The 23,714-nt window shown below is 37.7% G+C and overlaps 1 protein-coding gene across 6 annotated transcripts in view; it reads left to right on the plus strand.

The window, feature by feature from the left end:
- DLG2 (discs large MAGUK scaffold protein 2) overlaps positions 1-23,714 on the plus strand; it is a gene marked incomplete at both ends in the record, with an annotated part of 992,680 nt that overhangs the window by 680,401 nt on the left and 288,565 nt on the right. For all 6 annotated transcript variants that reach the window (XM_082277305.1, XM_082277307.1, XM_082277308.1 and 3 more), the window contains one exon: positions 10,234-10,403. In XM_082277305.1, the coding sequence (XP_082133431.1) occupies positions 10,234-10,403 (170 nt within the window). The remainder of the gene's footprint in view (positions 1-10,233; positions 10,404-23,714) is intronic.

Raw genomic sequence — 23,714 nt, forward strand, 5'->3', positions numbered from 1 at the left:
CTCATTTCCAACCCAGCAGCTTTACCTTGACATATGTTTGTGTATTGCAGTCCCAAACTCTGTTTGAAGAGGATGCTAATTATGCAGAGGACATTTTAAAAGGAATAATGTGGGAAGTGTAAGATCATAAACGCTGTACAAAATTACCACAGGTGTGGCTTACCTAGCAAGAGAGTTAATTTGCCTTGAGTTATTCTGGCCAAGCAATAACTGAGAGCTTGATGGCACAGAAAATCATTTCATTATAAATGATTTAGAACATCTGTATCTCCAAAATCATTATAAAGTGACAGGATATCATTCTGCTTTCAGGATGTTTATGATAAAGGAAAATAAATTATGAAAGAAGAGGTCCTTCTGTTGTAGATGTACTTAAACTTGACTTTTATTCTAGAAGTTTATCCTTGAGTCTGTGTGTAAATTGAATGGGTGTCAGCTGCTCCTCCCTCAAGCCCATATAGCTACACCCTGTGAGATGAGCTACCATGAGTTAGTAACTACTCCCCTTGCTCAAAGTGTGCATAAGGAGATGCAGCTCTTCTGGGAGGCATCTGACCAAGTGGGCTTTTGCTTCTCTCCTCACTCTGCGTGGGGTTTGTATGTGAAACATTTTTAACCTCTCTGATTTTTATCAGGCACAGAAAGAATGGCACTTCTTGTAGTGTTGGTGTTGGCACAGCCATCAAGTAGATATATGAGAAATTTTAGCTGTGGGGTTTGGTTTGGTGTTTTGTTGGGTTGTTTTGTTTTTTTTTTTTTCCCAAAGGTGAGAATTTAGAGAATTACATTTGGAGTTGATTTAGAATTCACTGCCATTTTGAGCACCTGAATATTATTGACCTAATTTCATTCTGTCTTTATGAGTAGATTTGAAATAATACTAAGTCAATATTGGACCAACTTTCAAAGTTAATATTGATTTGGAAATCAATAATGTGACACTATTATTATAATCATTTTCATAGGAATTATTATTATTTGAAGCTGAAGTTTCTTAAATTACATGAATGCTCATTGAATGGTATTAGTTTTGACATTCTAGTAACAAATTCATTCCTACAGCTAAAATTTGCCTTGGGTCTCCTTACCAGGTTTTTTTTGGAAATCAATAATTTAAAATACAAATACTTAGTGCATTTGGCAGTAGTACATTTTTAAAAGTTTTCAGTGCATGTGTCAACATCTTTAAATTACACTGTTTCTTTATTTGGCTTGTAATAATTTAAATAACCTATTTTTTAAGTCTCCCTTGCCCTTGTGATCATTTCTCAATGGAGTACTCGGCTGCATCACTGCATAAATTTTGCTATCTACAAATTCCAGGTCTAAAAAGTCTTAGGAATATTATACTGAAGCTGAGCAAACAATTTTTGATACAAAATTATGTCCAAATTGCTTTTAAGTGCCAAAGGGAAAGAGTAAATCAAGGCTGCCTTCATTCACAAAAGTAGTGGCAAAATTACCTTCCAAGGAAACCCACATTCACTGTCCTTTTCTCTCTGGGGAGCATGAGGCTTCAGCTTCCAAAGGAGTCAGACCAATAAACTGAAGGGGCTGTGAAATCAGTGTATTTTATTCTTTCCCCTCAAGGTTTTTTCACTTACTCAAAGACAAGTAAAGGTTACTTGGGCCAGAGCAACCTTGCAGTGAGCATGGTGTTTTGAAAGCCAGGTAGAGGCTGTGGACCAGGGTCTCCTCTTTATGGATGCCCTGAGCACTGCTTAGCAGCAATCTTACATGGAACTGCATATATTGCTATGGTTGTTAGAGTTCATTGCATAGAATCATTGAATGGTTTGAGTAAGAAGATCCAAAGATCATCTAGTTCCAACCCCCTGCCATGGGCACGGACACCAGCTGGCTCAGAGTTCCATCCAGCCTGGCCTTGAACACTTCCAGGGATGTGGCATTCACAGCTTCTTTGGGCAACCTGCGCCTCACCATCCTTACAGTAAAGAATTTCTTCTCAATATCTAACCGAAATCTACCCTCTTTCAGTGTAAAGCCATTACCCCTGGCCTGTCACTATGTGCTCTTGTAAATTTCTGTAATGTATGTAAAATTTCATCAAGTCAAAGCAACAGGCAGAATTTCTGCCATCTTGCTCTTGAGGATGTTCCCCTGAGTAATGGGGAGACTAAGACTGCAATTTAAGGAGAGCATTATGTTATACAGAGTGCAACAGGTTCAGTGATGGAAACAGAGGCAATGAAATTGTTTTTCTGAGAGATTACATTGGAGACAGCAGATTGTTGTTTTGATTTTTGTTTCTCTGACTGCCTAATCTTTTAGTTTATTCAATTTTGTTTTCATTCAGAGTTTATTAGATTTAATTTTTTTTTTTTGGCTTGACTGGAAAATTTGTTCAACATAAACCAATGTCATTTTTGTCAAGAAAAAAGCATCATGAAAAACAATTTTGACCTTAACTTTCCATTTTATTTCAGATTTCAGTTGTAAATCTGTAGGTGTTACAGCCAAGAGGCATTCAGATATATAGAAAGATGGGTGGATTTTAATCTCTGAAATTAAATTAGCGTTACCAGTAGTTCGGCTCTATGCCTTTGGCTTGAAGAGCTTGTCTAGCAAGGCATTTTAGGATGAAAAATCAGGTGTCATATGTAGAAGATTATGATGACCTATGATTATGAGAACCTATCTTTGCTCTCCTAACAAAAGGATTTGGGGACATCAAATGAAACTAATAAGCAGCAGGTTGAAATAACCACAAGGAGAATTTTTTTAAGTGGTAGCAAAGCTGTGAGATTCGTTGATAAAAAAACATTGGGGATGTTGAGTTTACGTGAGTTTTGAAAACTGTTAAATTTGTGTAAGAAGAATTTTTCCAGAGGTATTAAGTGGAAAAAAAAAAAAGTATTTTTGGCTCAGGAAAGTCCAGCAGCTGAAAATGTATTCCGGACAAAAGTTGTGTTAATATTTTTCCTTTAACATCTGCTAAAGGCCACTGTTGGAAAGAAACCCCAGGCTAGATGGACCCCTGGTCTGGCTTATCACTTCATATAGCTTTTAACATTTGGACGAGCAAACACCTTACTCCACACATTTTAGCTCCGAGCTTCCCTATAGCGGGATCATTCTGACCACAGGGGCAGCACTGTTTCCATTAGGCCAAGGCTGGATCTCTGTGTGAGCCACTGGGTCCTTGGTAGGGATGTGGTCAGGAGGTCCAGCAGGGCAGCTCCAGTGCAGGTCTCCTTGCTGGCTGTCTTGCCTTGCTGCCTCGGTGTGTGACTGCAGCAATCCTGCTGTCAGCAGCCAAGGTTTTAATTTGTTGCACAGGATTTTGCACTGAAGGTATGCGATGCTATTTTTTCTATTTCTGTTCCTGTTGGGAGCCACTAATGGTCCTCTCTTGAAATCAATCACTGCATGTCACGATGTGCAGGAGCTCAAGGTAGTGCTAAATGAGCTCAGCATTGAAGAGCTGTATTAATATGGCCATTTACCTGTGGTAATTGGCTGTAGATGTATAGAAGGTATTGATCCAGCTGGATTTCTAGTCTAGAGCTACTCTGTCAGTGTTTGAGCTGGTTTGGATGTCTCTGCATGGGATTTCACTGTGCCAATTTTGATGTAAAATGAGGTGTCTTTGGGGTCAGTTCCTAGATATTAGCTCAGGGAATATTTTCAGCCAGGAGGTGTGTATTTATATATATATATATACACTCCCAAAAACTGACACCCTGTGATAAAGACATTCCACCATTCCACCTAGAAGGACAAAAGTATCTCTTTGGGGTGGCAGAAAGGCTCAGAGAGAGCCCCAGCTTTGCACAGGACGTTCTCAGAAACAGTAGAACGCAGAAAGGATACAAAATCCTTTAAACAGTGAATAAATTGCTTTTTAGCCAAGTTTGTGTCTGGAGTGAAGTCTTACAGCTGAGTTTAAGGCCTTTAAGAAAAAAAGAAGATTAAAAAAAGGAAATGCTGATGCATCCTCTATTGAAACTGTGTGAATAGGAGCATATTCAAGCTTCTAAATATATTTTCTCCTAAGAGTCTAAAGGCTGCAGGGACTTTTCCATTCCTAATTATATAGTGCACTATGCTGTCTGTTTCTGACTTACAACTTCAAAAATAGAATTTAGAGTCATAAATGAAACACAAGGAGATGGATAAAGAGACGCTGTATATGATAAGGAAGTGCTCTGCTAATATTTTTACTGATGATGTAGCCAGTCACTTGGGTTTTAAATTCAATGACTGTTATGCAAACCCTTTAATACACTGGTGTTTCATTAAGAGGCTGTTTAAAAAAAAAAAAATCTGTGGGTAACTAAAGCAGCAGCAAAGGACAATCAATGTAAATGTCTTATGACAGTTCTGTGGCTGTGCTGGTTGTGTCTCAGGTCTCAGCAAGGTCATGTCTCTAACAGGGTATGGAAACAGTCATTTCAGGCAATAACACATTCTGAAATTCAGAAGTATTTCCTGAAATCTGACTTATTCCCTGAGAATTCCAGCTCCGGTCTCTGTTCTTGAACTGAAATTAAGCTTAAAGTCCTCTGCTGGGACACCTGCAGATCACAGTGGTAGGACCTATAACCCCCCTGGATGTGATCTGAAATTCTTGACTGCATTACAGTAGGCACTTTTGTCTCCAAAAACCATCACTGGTCTCCTGGTAAACAAAGGAGGAATTTCATTTGTCCTTTTTTATTTCTCATGCAGACTTTGGGAGGACAAGAAGTAGGATGGAGTGCTAGCATGTCTCTGGGTGTGGGAATGTGAAAAGTGACTGGGACTGCAAGGATCTAGAGGGAGTGAGCTGGATCCACACGGGCAGGCTTTTGCTGATGCTCTTCCGCGTCTTTCGCCTTCTGCCATTTAGGCAGGAATACACTAGAGATCACTTTCACTTGGAAGGATAAGTGGCTATTTTCTATGCCCACAATACTGAAAAAAATCAAAGGAATGAGCTGTGGGGGTGACCAACACAATTTCAGGTCCCCCTCCACAACCTTATGGCGTTTGGAGGTTGTGGGCTGAAGGCAGGTGGTGTGCTATAAAACAAACTGGGTTTCCATCATGTTGTAGTAAAATCTGCACACGTATTTAAATGAGAAACATTTTATAAGATTTTTTTAATTTCAGTTTTTGGGATGGTAATCTTTCCAGTTGCTGATACGAGTTGTGAGGCTGCAGAAGCACTGCACTAGACTTGAGCAAGCACACCCTGCTTTTCAGCAAAACTTGTTAGCTCAGCCATCCACCAGCCTTTGGGCTCCCGGGGCCAACACGCTGAAACTGGTTTGCCAGTACAGGGGAAGAAACCATCTGCCTGGGTGTATCTCCTTAGGGAAATGCTGTGCAAGAGTTTAGTTCCTGTCTTTGCTCACACACATACACACAGACACACACAGAGCTGCCTTTGTGCATGGTTGAGGTGCTTGCCTTTCAACTCCCGCTTCTGAAGAGTTGTTGCAAGGGTGAGTGGAGCCAGGAATAGGCAGGGAACTGCTTTGTTTGGTTATCCAATGTTTATGCTGAATATGCCTGCGGGCTGCAGTGAGGGCTGGTCCCTGTTTGAGATGAGCCAAGAAGGTGTAGAACTCTCCTCTGGAAAGCTTATTTAGACTGTAAACAGGAGACAAAGGAAGCGGTGTGCAGGTGTGGTTTTAATCCTACATTTGTAGACTATGAGAAAAGAACCTGGTGGAGGTTGCACATGAAGAGTTGGGATGGCACCAGGCCAGCATTATTGGGGAAAAGCTTGTATTTTATTGAATTTGTTTCATTGCAATAGATTAATGCCATTGATTCAGAGGCTTGAAGGATGATGCTTTTCTCTCAGAAATGAAGCACTGTGGGTTTAGTCCTTATTTATTTTCCTCAGAACTAAAGATAATTCTGTTCTTGCTAGAAGCATAGGTTAGATTCAATACTTCAGTTACTGCCTTCATGTTAAATACAGCTGGGTTGCATTTTTTTGCACCAATATTTGCACGTATTTTAAAATCAAAATCAATCCTGAGATTTCAAATTTTTATTAAGTTCAGTTCTAATTCTGCTGTGTCATTGGTAAGTTACAATACCCCCCACTCATAACCTTTATCAAGTAGTATTTTCAGTAGTTACCATGAGATATTTGGAAGTTCATTATAAATCACATACTTGTCAAATTTTGAGTTAGGACTGGCTGTTACCTTCATCTGACATTTTTATAAGCACTAGTTCCCCTCCAGCTTCCAGAAACAGACAGGAATTTTCTTTCACTGGTAAGTTTTATCTGTTTATTTTTGAAATAGACATAGAAATAGTTTTACACTACTTTATAATATCAGGAAGGGGTCTGAGAGTATACATGAATTTGCTACAGAAATTGGATCATGTCTCTAAGGATCATTATACATAAGGAAACTACGCCCTAAGGTGCATATATGTCATGGCCATTTAATGTTAGCTCTGTAGTCTATGATTTTAAAGACAAATCTGAAGACTGCTGTAGTAAATGTGATATCTTTTATTCTGAATTCTTAGTGGAAATTTAAAAAAAAATATTATTCCTCTTGGAAGGAAGTTATATGAACCAGTATCAATATGTACATTTTTTTACCCCATGTGCTGTAAATTCTAGTTATTATGGGATAGGAAGGGTGTGTATAGAATTCTAAAAAAAAGGCAAAGTGGGGGAGAGTTATCCTTCTCTAACTAATGGACTATATTTATTCTCTTAAGGTCACATAATGTAATTATAATTATTTTCTTGAAGAAAAGGTAGTCATTCTTTCAGCTTGCCACTGAGAATCTTGTGTTCTTGCTTAAAGTGCTGTGCTCTTGTGAGTTCTGGAAGAAAGAAAATATCAACAGTTTTGCAGGGAAACTTTGGCTATAAAGGTTAGACACAGCAGGAATAAAGAGAAAGTTTAGTGTTTCTTTGTCTTACTCTTGTAGCCTATGTGATATCTCAATAGTGATATATGGAGGTATATATCTACCTGATATATTCCATAGCTTTGCACTCATTCTCCCATAATACCTATTTTTACCTTGATTTCTATGCTCTGACTAAAGAATAAATAAAGTCCATATCAATTTGAGTTTTTCTGAGGTGGCAACTGAAAAAAGCCAGCTTTGGTTAGAAAGAATCTATTAATGTTGGCCATTCTGCAGTGGAAGGCATGGTAATTCTACTTTTGAAAAGCAGGGTTGTCCTATTAATACCAGTTAGGCTGGAGGTGGCTGGATGATTACTAAGACCTGTGGATTACTGCAGGAGTCAGTGCCATGGTGTTGATCCACAGAGTACAGATTATTCCCTTGTTCTTGAGTCTATAGTTGGTTCCAGCTATCTTTGTTATGGAGCTGCAAGTGGGCTAATGTGTGTTGGCAGGACCATTTGGTCTTCTGGGGCTCTTAGCTGCCACACTATGCTGCTTTGGGTTTCCCTTCAGGGCACCATATTGCACAGAACAAGGGAACAGAATGATCATTACCAGTTGTCACCTACTATATATCCAGTAAGTGCCTAAGGATTTTACTCGTCTTGTTTACTTAAAAGTTGACTGAAGCGTTTATCAGCTTCTCAAGTATGTCTGCACAGTTTCTTGAAAACAGTAAAAATCAAACTCACATGAATACAGTGAAATTTAAGCCCTTAAAAATAGGTTTTTTTCCTTAATACAAGCCCTTATTTGCTTTGAAGATAGCGACAACTATCAGTAACCTGAGTCCCTGACTTTCTCCCTTAACAACAAAGGATGTCTCATATTTCTTCCATTAGTTGTAACTGTTTTGGATGTGTTCTATATTTAACTGTCTGGGGTCCTTCATATCAGATTTATACTACAAAAGTCTGGTAGAATATGTTCATTGCGTTAAAGAACTTAGATGAGCTAGTGTGCCATATGAAAAGCTGCGTAACTCATTCTAATTTATTACCTAATTTGGGGATTCTACAGACTTAAATAAATCTAAGTGTGTGCATAATATTTGAGAGCAGCCCTGAGAAGAACGACTTGGGGTATTGATGGATGAGAAGCTCAACATGAGCTGGCAATGTGCACTGGCAGCCCAAAAACCCAAACCTGTCCTGGGCTGCATTCAAAGCAGTGTGGGCAGCAGGGCAAGGGACAGGATTCTTCCCCTCTACTCTGCCCTTGTGAGGCCCCACCTGGAGCACTGCATCCAGCTCTGGGGGCTTCTAAGGAAAGGCTTATTGGAGCAAGTACAGAGAAGGGCCATAAAGATGCATGAGGTCCCTCCCAAGCCAAATCTTTCTCTGATTATATGACAATACAACTACTGTATGTATTGGTGAAACTACTAGGATCTCTTCCGCTGGACTTGTATTGTGCTATGTTGGATTATGAGGCAGATCTTCTCCTTGGCATAGAGGTCTGTAAGGATCCGAAACTAACTTACAGGTATAGTGCATATCCACCAATAAATGGGAAAAGAAATCACAAAAATAAAATTTTGTCATATGCTTGTCATGTGAATATAAAGCCAGGAAAACACACTGGGGAGTTGTTTGCAAGGGCAGAATAATTTTATCCCTAAGGGATAAGACCATGCACTTAATAATCTGAAAGGATTTTCTCAAACTGGGTTTCCTGACGTTTTTTGCTTTTATCCTTTTAGGTTTATATTGTTGCAGCATGTAAGTTCTTGAATATTGTATTTATTTATTGAAAATGAAAAATTAATGTCCTTATGAGGGAGAAAAAACCCTACAGGTGTGGAAAGGCATAGAATCATAGTAGCATAGTTTGTTTTGGGTTGGAAGAGACCTTAAAGATCCTTTAGTTCCATCATTCCCAGCCTTGGGCAGTGACACTTCCCATAAGACCAGGTTGCTTAAAGCCCCTCCCAACCATGAAAACTTCCACTGTTGGAGCATACCACCAAACCCAACCATTGAATGACATCTGGAAACCTTGTGTTATAGTACTTTTTCTCAGAAGGGGAGTATCGACTTTGTGTCCTTTCCAAGTTTGGCCAGTTTCAAATGACTGCATTTTTTGTTGTATTGATTTGGCTTCATTTTAAACAAAATCAGCAGCACAAGAGTATGATAAAAACCACTGTAAATTCGCAGAATTCTGATAAACTTAGGTAAAGCTTCATTCTCCCTCCATGTACTAAGACTCCTGATCAATACTACGATCAAGCGATCTTTTGCTGTAAAGAGTAACATTTGATAGTTGATTTTTATGTATAGAAACACAGCAGAAATGGAAATATTTTTAGCAACCCATATTTGCTTCACTCATTGTCCTTTGAGACATGCAAAAGAACACATTCATTTACAGTATGCCTTTTTCTTCTGTACCCAAAGTACTTAGAGCACCTCACAACAAATGTACTCCAGAAGAGCAGTAGAGTCTCAATTAATCTAGTTCTTTGGAATTTGCTCTTTTCTCTTATCCTCATTTGCAAAAAAAGGATGGCCCAGTAGTTAAGTCATTAGCCTGCTGCTTTGGAGATGGATTTTACTGCTCTTAAGTTGTAGATTTCCTTTCCAACTAGGACAAATCTGTCAGATAAGGAGAATACAACTCTATCTAACCAGGACATTGAGGGTGATTATATGTTTATCCTCACATGCTGTAGTAAATGCTCAAAGTAAAACTATGAGGGAATTTTATTAGTATTCTAATAAGAAAAAAACAAAGCTATTACCATACAGCAGATCTTGTAGCCTACAGTCAATGTTGAAAACATAAAGAGTTTAAGTTATGTAGCATCAAGCATTCTCTTTTAAATTGTTTGCTTTTTGTAGGACAGCATTTTTACTATGATAACTTTTGTGTTACACGATGAGATTTCCGTAAGAGCAACTGTAGTAGTAATACCATGCAGCATGAGTGTTTTAAAGCAATTACATTTTGTAGTCAGAACTGTTTTAATGAAGTCTGCAAAGACAAGTTGTTTATTACTGATTTCTATCACTATAGTGCATGTAACCCCAATTTATGAAGGAAGATGGTAGGTGTGAATGATTAGGTAGACTCCAGTTTGAATCAGGTATGTCTTTTGGAAGGACTGAGTGCTCTGTCTCATTGCTTGTGAAGCATATGGCGTTAAGTCTGTCACCTGCCAGACTTGGACTTGACGATCCTTGTGGGTCCCTTCCAGCTCATCATGTTCCGTGATTCTGTGATTCCCAGTGAAGTAGTCTTCATTTTACAGCACTAGTGACAAAACTCTGTTCAGTCCAAAGTAACAGCTGAAGCATTCAGTACCTGTGGTTCTTTGTTTTTCTTGTAGGGTCAACGATTGCATCTTGCGAGTGAACGAGGTTGATGTGTCAGAAGTCTCACACAGCAAAGCCGTGGAGGCCCTAAAGGAGGCTGGTTCCATAGTGCGATTGTACGTCCGGCGAAGAAGACCTATACTGGAGACCGTGGTAGAGATCAAGTTGTTCAAAGGACCTAAAGGTAGATAAGAAAATGAAAAAACCTCCATTTTAAACTTGATGTTTAACCTCTCTTGTGGCTTAAATGGCATCTGACCTTGTTGATTTGCTAACTGGTTGACCTGTCACATACTGAAATGGAGTTAATTTAGGCTGGTATAACTTGAATTCATGGTTACATCTCTTCCTGAAATATAAAGGAGTTCAAGGAGTTGTGGTTTGCTTCGTTTGATGTTTACTGCAGAGATGGCTCATTACCTTCTAAAGAGACACAGAGATACTATGCTTTACATTGGCAGCACACATACTACCTTTAAAGTTCCTCTACTGAGACCTTTGACTTTCATTTAAGGTTCTGTTGAATGCGGAGTTTCTGAATTCTTCCTTTTTTCAGAAGGTTTTTTGATTATCTAGCTTATCCTCTGTACCTTCATAATGGTTTCTTCTAGAGTTATCTTTGGAACATGAAGACAAGAATACCAACTTACCCAGATACATAGGGGAATTTATTTTATTTTATCCTTCAAAATTATATGGAAATCCAGCACAAAACCTTCACTAGTCTAAGTCAGCTTTATCTCTTCTAGCAGAACCTTCTGGTTACAGAACAAAAAGCCAAATTTCTTTCTAGAAGCATTTTTCTTCATAGCTAATTTCTGGACAAAGAAAATGTAGATTTTCACAGTAGATGTGAATAGAATGAGCAGCAGTTAATTTTTTTTTCATCCATAATAGCTATTTCATAAGCAGGTCTTTGATAAATGTGTATATATATATATATGAAATGAAGACATTAGCATATATCTTGATATATGCAGTGCACATGAGATTACTCTCCCTGTTTTATCTATAGTGAATAATCTGCAGCTTTTTCAGTGTTCTCCCTTACATGTCCTCTCATGTGAATATTATAGTATGCTTCTCCATTTTTTATACCAGTAGTGGACTATATTTAATATATTGAGACATATTGTTGAGATTGACCTCTAATACTTAGCAAAGATAGTGCAACACTGGAAACAGTGCACTATTTGACACTGCAGTGTATTTGTTATGCTCTGCTCTTGGAGAAGAGTAAGATATATTTAAACACGCATCTGATGGTAAATCCCCAGATGTCTGAATTCTTGCGGTCAGTTGCAATGCTGGATTGTTTTCCTAATAGAAAAGCATCTCTAATGGTATTTTGTGTGCATATGAACTCAGAGTAGAAGTGCAGGCAGTGTTTTTAGAGATGTGGAATTAAACTAAGTGTGTGATATGATAGTCATTTTGAAGAGACCTAAGGCTAAAGAAACTAAAATTAACATGTCCTTTCTGGTTGTGATGAAACAGGAAAAGTATTCACCGTGACCAAATTTTTGCTACATTGTGGAAACCGACAAGAGAGGCAATCATTATCTAATAATGGGTTTGCATGGTGTTTGTTTTGAGTGTATGCCTGAAACTATTTCTTTTTACAATTATTTTCATAAAACAGAATGGACACCAAAAACGTGCCTTTTATGGCAAGCTAAAGAACTTTTGCTGCCTACTGCTGAAAACATATTTTGTAGCTATATTCTTATATGAGGTTTACTACAGATAAGTGCTGTAAATAATGAATTTTATTGCTGGGTTGAATATATTTTTTTATTATTTTTACTTTTATAGAAACAATTTCACTGGAAACTTGGATAAAAAATACGTTGATGTGCTAGTTTTCTGCAAAAGCCAGGGGTTTTACCTTCATAATTCAGGCAGTAAGGAAACATGCTCTGTTATGCTTTCTGTATATACACAGGTAAAAAATAAAAAATTTAAAAAAAAATTATAGTTGGGATGAAAACCTTACCAATACTATTTTTAATAGCTGTAGCAGTTTTTCTTTGATTTTTTTTTTCAAAATCTTCCATGAAAAATTATCTGTTGAGGGGCATCAAACTCATAGCAGAAGTTGAGAATAAAACCTGTGACTCTTGGCCTGTGATGTCACTCCTGTGATGCTTATCTCCTCATATTTCAGGTGATTTATCTGTGAACCAGTCTTTCAAACCATTACTGTGCAGTGTAAGAACCACAGTACTTATATAAACAGTGTTTCTTACTTCTCAGAGTCAAATTGGGGCATTTTGGTGTCCAGAGCAGGACCTGAACACCAGCATGGTGGCTTCCGCACCATTCCTTCTTTCGTACTCACAAAGTTAATAAAGTAAATCTGTTTTTTAGACGAGAAGGTTGTTCCATACCAAACTTGGAGTACCAAATATGTCTTCAGTTCTTTTCCTGACTGTCTCTGTCAGTGTATAACCCAGCATTTACTGAGTTCATTCCTTACTGCTCTGAGAATTTACCACATGAAAGCAAGTCTTGGCTTCCATAATGCCAAATAAACTCAGAGATCCCTAGCTTGCCTGTCTATGTGTAGTAGATTATATCTTTCAGTACTTGAAGTCGGTAAAGAAGGAAATTTGCAAGGCTTTTTTATGTAGAGCTCCTTTTAATTTCATATGAGATATTCAGGATGAGGGCTTTTACAAGTTATTAGTCCATATAGGTTAGTTGGGGTTTTTTAATGGGTGTTAATTTTTGTAGGTAGCAACCACCATATGAAAGACATTGATTAACTTGGTGAATGTATCCTGAACATAAGATGTTAAATAAACATTGTCTGGTGATGGCTTTGGGCATATGACGGGGAAGGACATGGTAGTGTGCTGCCAGGAGGTCCCTTCTGAATGCGGATCCCCATGCAGGTGTTCTTGTTGCTTTACAAAAAAAGCTCTCCTAGCATCATGTGCTAAGCCCTGTAACCCTTAGTTTTATTTTTGGGGGGAAAGGAGGTAAACAAAGACACAAATGAGTTGTGTAACAGGAAAGTCAAGCATTCAAAGAGAGCTGCAGCTGTGTAGGCATTTAAACTGATCATCACTTTGACATACCTGATTGCTAATACTGGCAGATAGCCATAGGCTGTGTCTTGAAGATAATTGCTGACTGTCATCCTTGCAGGCTCTTCCTCTCTTTCATGTGCTTGGGAGATTGTCTTTTGTATGCCTCTTGCATGTCTCTTCAGTCAGGCATCCAGTTCACTGTATGGCTTTGCAAAGGATTGAGTGGCCAACAGTAAGTATTTTATTTCAGTCACTTCCAGGTCACTGCCGGTTTTAGCAGCCAGCATCTCTGCAGTGGCTGGCAGCTGTAACAGAGGAAAGATTTACATGCAGCTTTCTTACTGAAAATCATTGGGATTTAGACACTACTAAAAATCCTGTCATTAAGTCATATGCTTGCTCTGTATTGAAACAAGACTAGCAGTAATGAGAATGGATTGCTCACACTGCAGTGTTTGTTCCTGGGGAGCAAAAAAAGTGCAAGCATTCAAAACAAAGCAATTTAATGGTGCTGTCTGGCTTTGTAATATAACTTGTGCATTAGCTTCCTGTAAGACCCTGCAAAGAGCCATGTATGTGCAGGGAACTGTGAACTTCAGTCACTGTTCAGGGGTTCCAGGGCTCAGTCCCATTTCATTGCATTGGACTGGAGGACTTTAAACCAAAGGAGTTCCACTGACCTCGAGATTTTCATGCTGTCCTATCACACTCCAAATATACTTTTACTAAACCCAGAAGCATTGTGTAATATGCTGACGCACAATTAGTTATAGAAATTAAACTCGATGTTTTAAAATTTCATTTTTAAATAATCAGCAGAAAAATTTATTTCTACCATTGTAGAAAATTTCTGGCAGTCAGAAATTTGGGGCAACACAGAGGTCATGTAATACGTTGCCTACCTGCGTGCCCACCTACCTGATAATTTAAGCTCTGATATAATATACCAGAAGAAAAAAACAAAGGCAGAAAATAAGGATTCTAGTAACAGCAGTGTTGGATCAGATAATAAAATTCTGACCTCACCTCTATAGGAAATGTGATGTCTTAAAAGACAGCAAAACTGCAGAAAGGAAGTTCGGGGTATGTGAAGTGGAGCAGCTGAGGACCAGGAAACTTGAAAGGAGAAAGGTCAGACTTAAAAACACCCAAAAAAGGAACGACGTAAAGGACAGCTACTTTTGCTGTCTGGGTATTCTGGTGGCCTGAGGATAAAGTCACAGAGAAGTGGGATTACTTTCCCACACCCTTCATGATAATAGTGCCTATCATTACAGCATTTGAGCTCTGTCGGGATCTTGCCGTGATGACTGGAGCAGCCCTTTTGGTCACTGCATTTTAGATGAAAAGGCTCTGGACAGACCAGTAGCTCTGTCACTTTTTTGTTTTCTATAAGCATGCTTTTTGGTCATTCCTGGTGTATTCAGGCAGTGGCACATTCTCATGAGGTCCACCCCACCCTGCTTTGTGTGCTTAACAAAACATATTTAGGGGCACTTAATTCTCTACTCTTCCTGCTCTCAGAATTAGGGCCATATCAAAGCTTTTCTTTTAATCCATTTGGAGTCTTGTTATGTTTTGGGGCTCCGGATTGAAAATTAATGCATCTTTTAAGCACTGTTCAGCCCAATTCTCCATCTCCCTCTGGAAGGCTATCCTTATCTTAAATTTCTTAATCAGCAAAGACTAAGCTCCTAAACCAGATATCTCAATGAAATACTCAAAAATAAAATGGGGTTGCTATAAAGGGCATAATGCACATTTATTTTGAGAGTTATATCTGTCTAAGTGTTAGACTACGTCATTGGGCATAACCAGTTCCAGAGTTTCCATTTCATTGTGTTCTGTGGTGAACTGAAGCGACTCAGTGGCACATGGTAGATTTCCTTTTCCTGTAACTCTTTGTTTTATTCTTGATGACACTAAATAAATTCAGTGGATGGTTACGAAGCTTTCTTAGTATAATTAAAAAAAAAGAATCATTATGGTTTAAGCAGTGTATTTTTTGACTCTGATATGTTATGGGATTTTCTTGAGAAGATGCAGAGATTTTTCACCATCAGCATAAGGTATGATTTCACTGTAGATTTATCTTGAATTGTTACTGAAATGTCCTGTAGTCCTTTACCATCTGTAGCTTCCTAGAGTTTCATGCTTCTTTTTTCATAAGAATAGACCTATTTTAGTTTGGATTGATGGCTTTATTGGAAATACCTTGTGTTCTGTTTCACAGATCCCAGCTTGCAACGACAACTGAAATATACAGCTGAAACAAAAATACAGTTCAATTATGTATATTTCAAAATGTCTGCTGAAAAAGAAAAGTTCAATTCAGAATAGTAGAATAGAGGGTTGATTAAAAAAGAAATTTTTTTACAAGTGCTGCTTTCAGTAAGGAAAGGAGGAAACTTACCACTTTTATCTAGCACAGCAAAGTCATAAGTTACCTTTTTATCTCAGGTAATAGGTACAGCACTTAAAATGAAAGAAGGGGCTTTTTGCAAGCAAAGAACCCTAATTATTTATTTTCCAATTTCAGAGAACAGTGAGAGCTTTCAGATCTTGCTGTTTGATAACTGATTGCAAGTGCTTGCTTCAGACTGATGATGGTACTTTTTTTTTTTTTTTTTTTGGTTGGTTTTTTTTTTTTATTATTATTGCAGCTATTACTCCCACTACTTTAATGGTCTATTTTCTCTAATTTAAGAGACACTAAATATGCTATAGCAAACTTTAGCATGTGGAAATGGAGGGTTTTATGGTAAGTTAGGCAGAAATTTTCTAAATTAAGAAATTAAGAAATGTTTTGTTAGGTCCAGTGTTTTCAACAAAATAGTTTTTTCACATTTTGACCAGAACCTTTTCTTACAGTCTTTGAAGAATTTCAGTCTTGTGATCTCATCAGCTGTGAATTTACTTCTGATTTTGAATGTTCTCTTCCTTCTGTGCTCTATGAATCCTTCTCTAAAACAGAGCAAAATGAGGCAACTTAGAAGACAGAACAGTATAAAAATGAGGAAGCAGGCAAACTTTCTCAAACCTGGGTTTAACAAACTATTTTGGTTCTCAACTCTAATTTAAGTGCTTCACTTCATATTACTGTAACCATATCACTTACTTCAGATATAAATAGAAAACCACCACAACTGAAACTAAATTACCATTTTTTGTGAAATGTCTTTGCTTGAAGGAACTCGTATTTCCTCCAATTAGCAGAAAGTGCTCCGTCGAACACTAATACATAATTTTCCAGTTTTAAGATAGTGACTCAAACCATCATTTATAAGTTAACACCACTAAAAAGCATGGCTTCCCTGAAGGTTAGGATTGTCTAATGTAAGAATATGTGAGTATCTGATAATTTATCATATGAAAATTGTATTCTCTTGAAAATCATAGAATTAGAGAGCTCCGTGATAGTGCTATAAAAGCCTTTGCTGTTTTCCAACAATATTTTGACGTATTTGTATTGCTAATGCTTGATGTGGTAGGTTGTATCTGCACCTTTATATTTCACAGGCTGAGGATCATGTTCTTTAATTTAAATGATGATAAATGCATACAGCTGCTATTATAATATTCTTTATGGTATAAATCAAATATCAAATGTATTATCTGCCTTTGGTCACTAAAGACTTGCCATCTCATTTGTGTAAATTACCATATATGAAGTTTTTCTTTAAAAAACCCACATTGATCCTGTGAAGTGGTTCCTTCCATTCCTGAAGAGTAGTTCTTATATATAATTTCACAAAATAATAGTTATTGTTATTAGAGTGTCTCTTCAGTTCTAGTTTTTCAGGCTTTTGCTGTAGTCTTTTTGTCTTTAGCAGAGAAGGGAGGTAAATCTGTCATGTTTTTTTGTTAGAAACGCAGTTTAATGACAGGAAGGGGTGGAATCGGCCTGCTGTCACATAAGACCTAATTCAACCATCTTTGGAGATTAGTAGTCAGTCATAAAATAAATTATTTTCCAAATCAAAAAGGAAAATTTCAAATGGAATTCAAAATCTCTCCTTCTGGCTGGTTGTGTCACCTAAAACTGGAGCTATCCCGTGAGCTGTAGAATATTACTTGCTCAAAGTCTTTTATATTTTCATGATAACTCTGATTTTCCCCTTTTCTATATAAGTGTCATTTTGCATTAGCTGCAAAGAAATAAACATCATGACTGGGAAGACTGCAACAAAATTATATGCACGTATTTTGTCTGTTTTTCCCTTGAAACTATTTAGCTCCTAAGAACTCTCCAAGCAGGTCTTAAGAATCCTGTGTTCGTATGCAAAATGAACATCTAATCTCATAGTAGGTTTTAAGTATCATTTTCCAGAAATCATTCACAAAGAGTAAGGTTTCCACTGAAACGAACATTGCTTCTGCAACTCCATCATGGTAACTATTTCTGAAGTGGTGCAGTAGCAATTTGAAGTGCAGTGCTGTGTTTTAATAGCCAATTGAGATGGCTATAAAAATCCAGCACTGTGCATTAAGATCATTACTAAATTGCTTCAGCAATACTTACTGATGAGGCAGCTTCAGCTGAACACATTTCATCTTAATGAACTGTGGCTGCAATAGAGCAAAGGCACCAGCTCAGGGAAAGATAGATGTGCAGGTAGGCTTGGATGCCAACAAACTGGAGATTTTGTTTCAAGAAAAATAAGCTTTGGCTGGTTGCTTTTTGTTTTCAGTGGAGAAGGAAAATAAATCTGTCATCTTTTCATTACAATTGCACTTAAATGGTAGAAGATGGTGCTATGAAGTTGTGTCACATAAGACCAAATTCAGCCATCTTTGCAGCTAAGTAGATCATTGACATTTCAATTGACAAAATTTTCTGTGCTTGTTCTTTCTGAATTAGGTAGGAATTTTGTATTATTATTCAGTTGCCTAGTTTCTTCAGCTCTGACACAGCAATGGGTATGGTGTTCCAGTATGACCTTGGGTTTTATCATTCTGTCATGGGGTGTTGGTCCTTTTGCTGTGGTTAAAGTTACTTCTGTTGGCTTTTGCTGAGAATCAAGAGCTGTTAGCATGACATACTAGATTCCCCTGATGCTGTCCTTGTCACCTTCGCAGGTTTAACTCTTAACTTTTTTCTGAACATTTGAGAGAAGGAAGATGTCAGCTTTTTTTTTTTTATTTTCGATTGCTTCCGTTAGAGAAAGGGCTTATTAATCTCTGTGCTCAGCTGTTGGATGAGTGATGGATGCATCTCCAGCTTGGCTCATATGGCATCCTTCTGGGTGACAATAAAGCAGAGCATTTAAAAATTCTGTACTTGATTTATCCCGTCCTTGTGGAAATGCTTCAAAGGAACTTGCTTTCTAAATGGATTTCCCAGTTACATAATGATCTCCAGCACACTGCTGAAAAGTTTCTCGGAACATCTTTTGTCTTGGGGTTGTATGAAAAACTGTGATGTGTGTCCTTTGGGATTCTACTTGACACTGTGTCCTTTTACTCTATGTAATTTTTAAAAATCCCAAAGACTAAGTGTCTTTTTTTATTTGCCTATGCCAAGTGTGAGGAATTCCCCATGGATCTTGTCCAGCTTCTTTTTCAGTTCTAGAGTTTTCTCCTGACTAAATGTAATACAGTAAGTCTCATAATTTTGCCATTATAACATGTCTTTGTACTCCTTTTTTCCTTTAGGTTGTAAATTTCTGGGTCAGAGAATAGTTTCATCATTTCCATCCCCATTCTAGAGTGCTGTGTAAGAGTTAAAAGGGGAATCCCTTTCATCATGTTTGCCATTGCTATTTTCATCAAGAGGAGAGGAGGAGATGCAGCAGACAGGGCAGCAGACAGTACAGCAGAGTGTTAATTGTCTCATCAGTATTTCCAATACATGATAAATCAAAATACAGGAAGGACAGTGGCATAATTTGCTAAACTACTGGGCTGAGTATGGAAAAAAGTCTTTATGTAGACAGGAGGCCAACATCTTTTTTTTCTGTTTCTTAGCAGAGTAGTGAGAATTTCCTAGGGAGTGGCAGTTTTCTTGGCCATTTTCCTCTACCTATCTGATCCTTGTTTTAAATTCTTCAGGTAAATTTTAGAGAACGATTATGCTTGATCTTTCACTACTTTAAAAAACAGTTATATGACAGCTGTTTCTGGAGCCTGATGTGACACCCTGATGCAACAGAAGATGTGGATTAGCCTGCTGTGTGGAGTATGTTCATTGACACACCACCTTTCATTTCACCTGAGTAGTCTGAAAGTCCTTATGTTTCCTCCTTTGGAGACCTTCGTCCATTTTTGAATATAAAGGCAAATGTGCATATTAGTCACATGAAAATACAGAACAGTGTTTTCATCCTTTATTGTTCAGTTAATTATCTATGTAGCAAGTTCTGTCTTCTTGATAGTTTTTAGATGTCCAGATCTTTCTCAAGAAGTCTGCTGTCTGGAGGACAACACACATCAGCAAAATATTGCATTGACATGAAGAGTACCTTAAAAGGAGTAAATTGTATTTAATTACTTTTTTATAGCTTGAGGAGATGTAGCTCTTCAGTTTTGTTGTTTTCTTGTCTCTTTTTTTCCTGTAATCCTAAGCATGGGTAGACAGTATTTTAAGTCTTCTGAGAAAGGCAGTACAGATTCTAATCATGGTGGAGAGACAAAGCTAGCTGCAGCTTTAGAGGTTCAAGTGATACAGTAAATAAAATATCACACTGCAGCCTATTTAAAAATTATTTTAGATTGTCAATATTATTCTTTTGTTTGCACTAGTTGGAAAAAAAAAAAAGGAAGGATTTACATTAAGGCATCTTTCAACATCTGAAGTGAATAGCTGTCTTAGAAGTCAAACACCAAAGTGATTAATTGCAGTAGTCATTCATCTGGCTATTTCCGTTACTATGACCTAGTCCTTTCTGCAGATCTGTCATCCTCATTTTTCTTCCAGTATTCCAAATTCTAAATAAAATTTTAGTTATCCTTAATGAAAACAAAATAAATAATACATTTGGCAAAAAGAAATTTCTCTGTAGTATTTTAGCTTCAACTTGCCGTTTGTTATTATAGAACGTTTGTCCAGTGGCGTTGAAGAACTGCTTTTCCTTCATCAGTTAGTGTTTTTTGGTTGGTTGGTTTGTGTCTTTAAATATTATATTAGAACTCCTAGAGATGGCAGCTATTTTTTTGAGTTTAGGTGGAAGACCATTCGCTGTTGGCCGTGGAACACCCGGTCTGTGCAGATGGCAATTTTTTCCAACTGTGCTGTCATAAGATTTGAGACCAGGAAGTCCAGGCTCTGGGACCCACTGCACAAGTGTTCTGGGTCTGCCTGTGTCATATCACTGACATGTACAAAGGGCACCTGAGTTTTCACATGAAGTGAAGGTTCCTCTATTGCAGATGCAGTGAGATCAAGCTTCTTACAGAAAAAAAGTAGGGTCTTGCTGTGCCAAAGTTGTGCTCCCTGACACATAGGCAGCTGCTCTTCAATTCTTCTTTCAAGTGGGCAGTAAAGCCATTGATTTATGAGAGTACCACTTGTTCTTCTTATCTTGCAGAGACTCATTTAAGATTTTTTCATTCAGAAATTCTGCTGCTTGGTCCAATGGCAAGTTGAGATATTTTTTTCCAACATTAAGCATTGTGTGCTTGGTAGATGAAAAAAATTGCTGTGACCTCCTCCAGGGCAGATTTTGGCTGTTGTTATATGAGAAAGGCAAGGAGATAGCTTAATGCTTGTGTCCTTAGTGGCTAGTTTCAGACAAAAATGCAACTCTGAAAGCTTGAAAACTCAAGTTATATCTGTGGAGGGAATCTCCATGAAACCATAAACACTAGAGAGCACAAAGCTCTGTGTTCATTACCTGGGATGCTGGCTTCTGAATTTTGAGTAGTAACTTATATGAACAAATAATAAACCTGCTTTTGGATTCTTTAGAAAAAAAAAATGTCCTGTCATTATTGGTTGATAGGCATAAACATTTGCCAAGCAAGATCTTAGAACTTATGTAAAAAAGTGTATAATGACAGAAAAACTCTTTAGGATATGATAAAAGATGTGTTGCATAAGCTAAAAGAACAATAGCCCCAAGACATGCTTGACATATTTATTTTGGAAAATGATATTTGCAAATAAGGACATGATAGAGTTTTCTTTCTCAAAATTGTGTTTTGGTTTTTGTTTTGTTTCTTATGCAAAACAATTTGTAGGCTTTCTTACGAAATTAATAGAAAGGCATATTATTCAACAACAGAGAGAACTAAGGAAAAATAAAATTACAACAAATAATTTAGTAAAATTGTTTATTGTAGGCACATTTACATTTTATATACTGTAATTGAAAAATAAACTCAATAAATGGTAGGTCAGGGGTAAATCTTATTCACAGTCTGTAGGTCAGATGTGTATCATTTCTAAATTTGAATTATTATCAAATGTCATAACTTTCAGAAATTTGGGTTATTTTTAAATTATGCTTTGAAATGCTATTACAGCAAATCATACCCCCTCTGTAAATCAGGATTGTAATTTCAAAGATGTACTTGACAGCTACAGAGAGATGTTGTGACTGTAGGTGCTTTCAAGACAAGATATGAAAAGTGCCTACCTTTTTGCTGGCATCAATTTTCACAGAAAGGTCATCTCTGATAAGGTTTGTACCATGATTAAAATCAGCAACAAAGGGACAAGACCTCAGCCTCAAACGAAGAAGCAATAGGTCTGGCAGTACTTAGGGAAGTTAGCTACTCACACACACACAGGTCCTGATGGTCTTGATGACAGACCACCAGAATTTATCTGATGAAGTCTGAGTGCTGACAACAGTCGGGTTTGAGCAACCATGGGGAGAAGGTGAGGTGAAGAACTGGGAAGATAAAGCAGAAAACACCTCTTCACTGAACAAGAGGACCCAAGGGACTATAAAGCCATCAGTTTGCTTTTAGAATCTCAGAAGAATATTGGAAAAAGTAGGAAATCTCTTTATAAGCATCTAGAAAAAGGTTGAAGAGTAATGGTAACCAGAAGAGGCCATACTTCTTTTCTGCATCTCTTCCTCGTTCTTCTCAGATAACTCCATGTGTTGGGAGGGTTCAACACTGAAAGTAGTGTGAAAAAGCAAAGATGTTCAGCAAGGACAACTGCAAGGTGCTTTCAGCAGAAATAACCACATAATCTGCTAAATAGTGCTAACATAAAACTGTAGGAAAAGAATCCTGTGGAAGTGTAGCTAGAACTTTGTTAGCTGTAACATCTTCTTTCTTACACATCCTGCTGTGAGGAAACATTCAAATGCTATAATTGGTTTTATAAACTGAGGTATGATTTATAAGACATAGGAGCATTCCTTTCATCCTTTACAGGTAAAGCTTTGAGCTTTGCACTTCAAGAAGGGTGTATGCCAGTTGGAGGGACTCCAGGAAAAAGCTGTAAAAATGATCAGAGATTTAGAAAGCCTGTACTACAATGAATAAATGAGTGATCTGAAGCCTTTATCTGAAATACCAAAGACTAAGTGGGCGGTGGGGGGCAGTTTAGGGGCACCTGATAGCAATCTTGCCTTGCAGCACGTCTTTGAAGAGGGAGTTTACTCTCTGTGCTGCCTAGGGAGGGTGTGAAACAAAATTTAATAGACAAATAATGAACAAGATTTGTATTGGATGTAGAAGAAGTGAGGATTGTGATGTGATCGATTACCAGGGAGGACATCAGGTCTGCAGCATGGGAAATACCTGGACAGCGATTTGTTAGACATAATGCAACTGTAGTTGCTTCTACTTCAGGTTGAGAAGAGTAATGATCCATTGAGTTTCTTCCTGTCCCAAGATCCATAACAATTTTTTTTTCATTTCACTGTACTGTGAAGACAGAGTAGGCATGGGGTTATTTAAATCCTCCATCTGCAGAAATGAAGAGGGTGTCTTCCAGATAAAAATTCCATGTCCTTTGCCTGTCCTCAATAGTAATTTTATATTTTTCATTTCCATGGTTTTTTGCTTTAGGAAGGATAAAACATTTTAGAAAAGAAACTTCTGTGCATGGGAAAGTATTACTGAATATTAGAACAGATAATCTGCTTCTTAATCTGCATTTCTCTGTCTTTCCAGTTTTTCTGTTGCTCAAGCCAGGATCATGCTCATTAGGAACAATTTGATCTGATGGGTGGCTGGTTCTTCAACAAAGGGTGTGTGGCCCAGCATGTTTCAGTATTTGGAGGCTGGTAAAAACTCCTTTGCTTTGGACTGCACCAAGTCTTTTAATGCTGATTCTTGACTTCATATAAACAGTTCTGTCCAGCCCCTATCAGAGCTGAGTTTCTTTACAGCTAAAATCAGTCTTGTAAGCTTCGGGTGAATCTCACTGGTATTAATCTTTTCATCCAAAAACCTGCCTAAATTTTCCAAATGGGGCCCAGAAATGGTCTGTGAATAAAGCAAGGTGTTAGTACATTCATTCTTTCCCCCAGGGTTTCATTTTTTGTTGGAAATGCTGC

This window comes from Coloeus monedula (assembly GCF_965178545.1).
Source record: "Coloeus monedula genome assembly, chromosome: 3".
Taxonomy (NCBI): domain Eukaryota; kingdom Metazoa; phylum Chordata; class Aves; order Passeriformes; family Corvidae; genus Coloeus; species Coloeus monedula.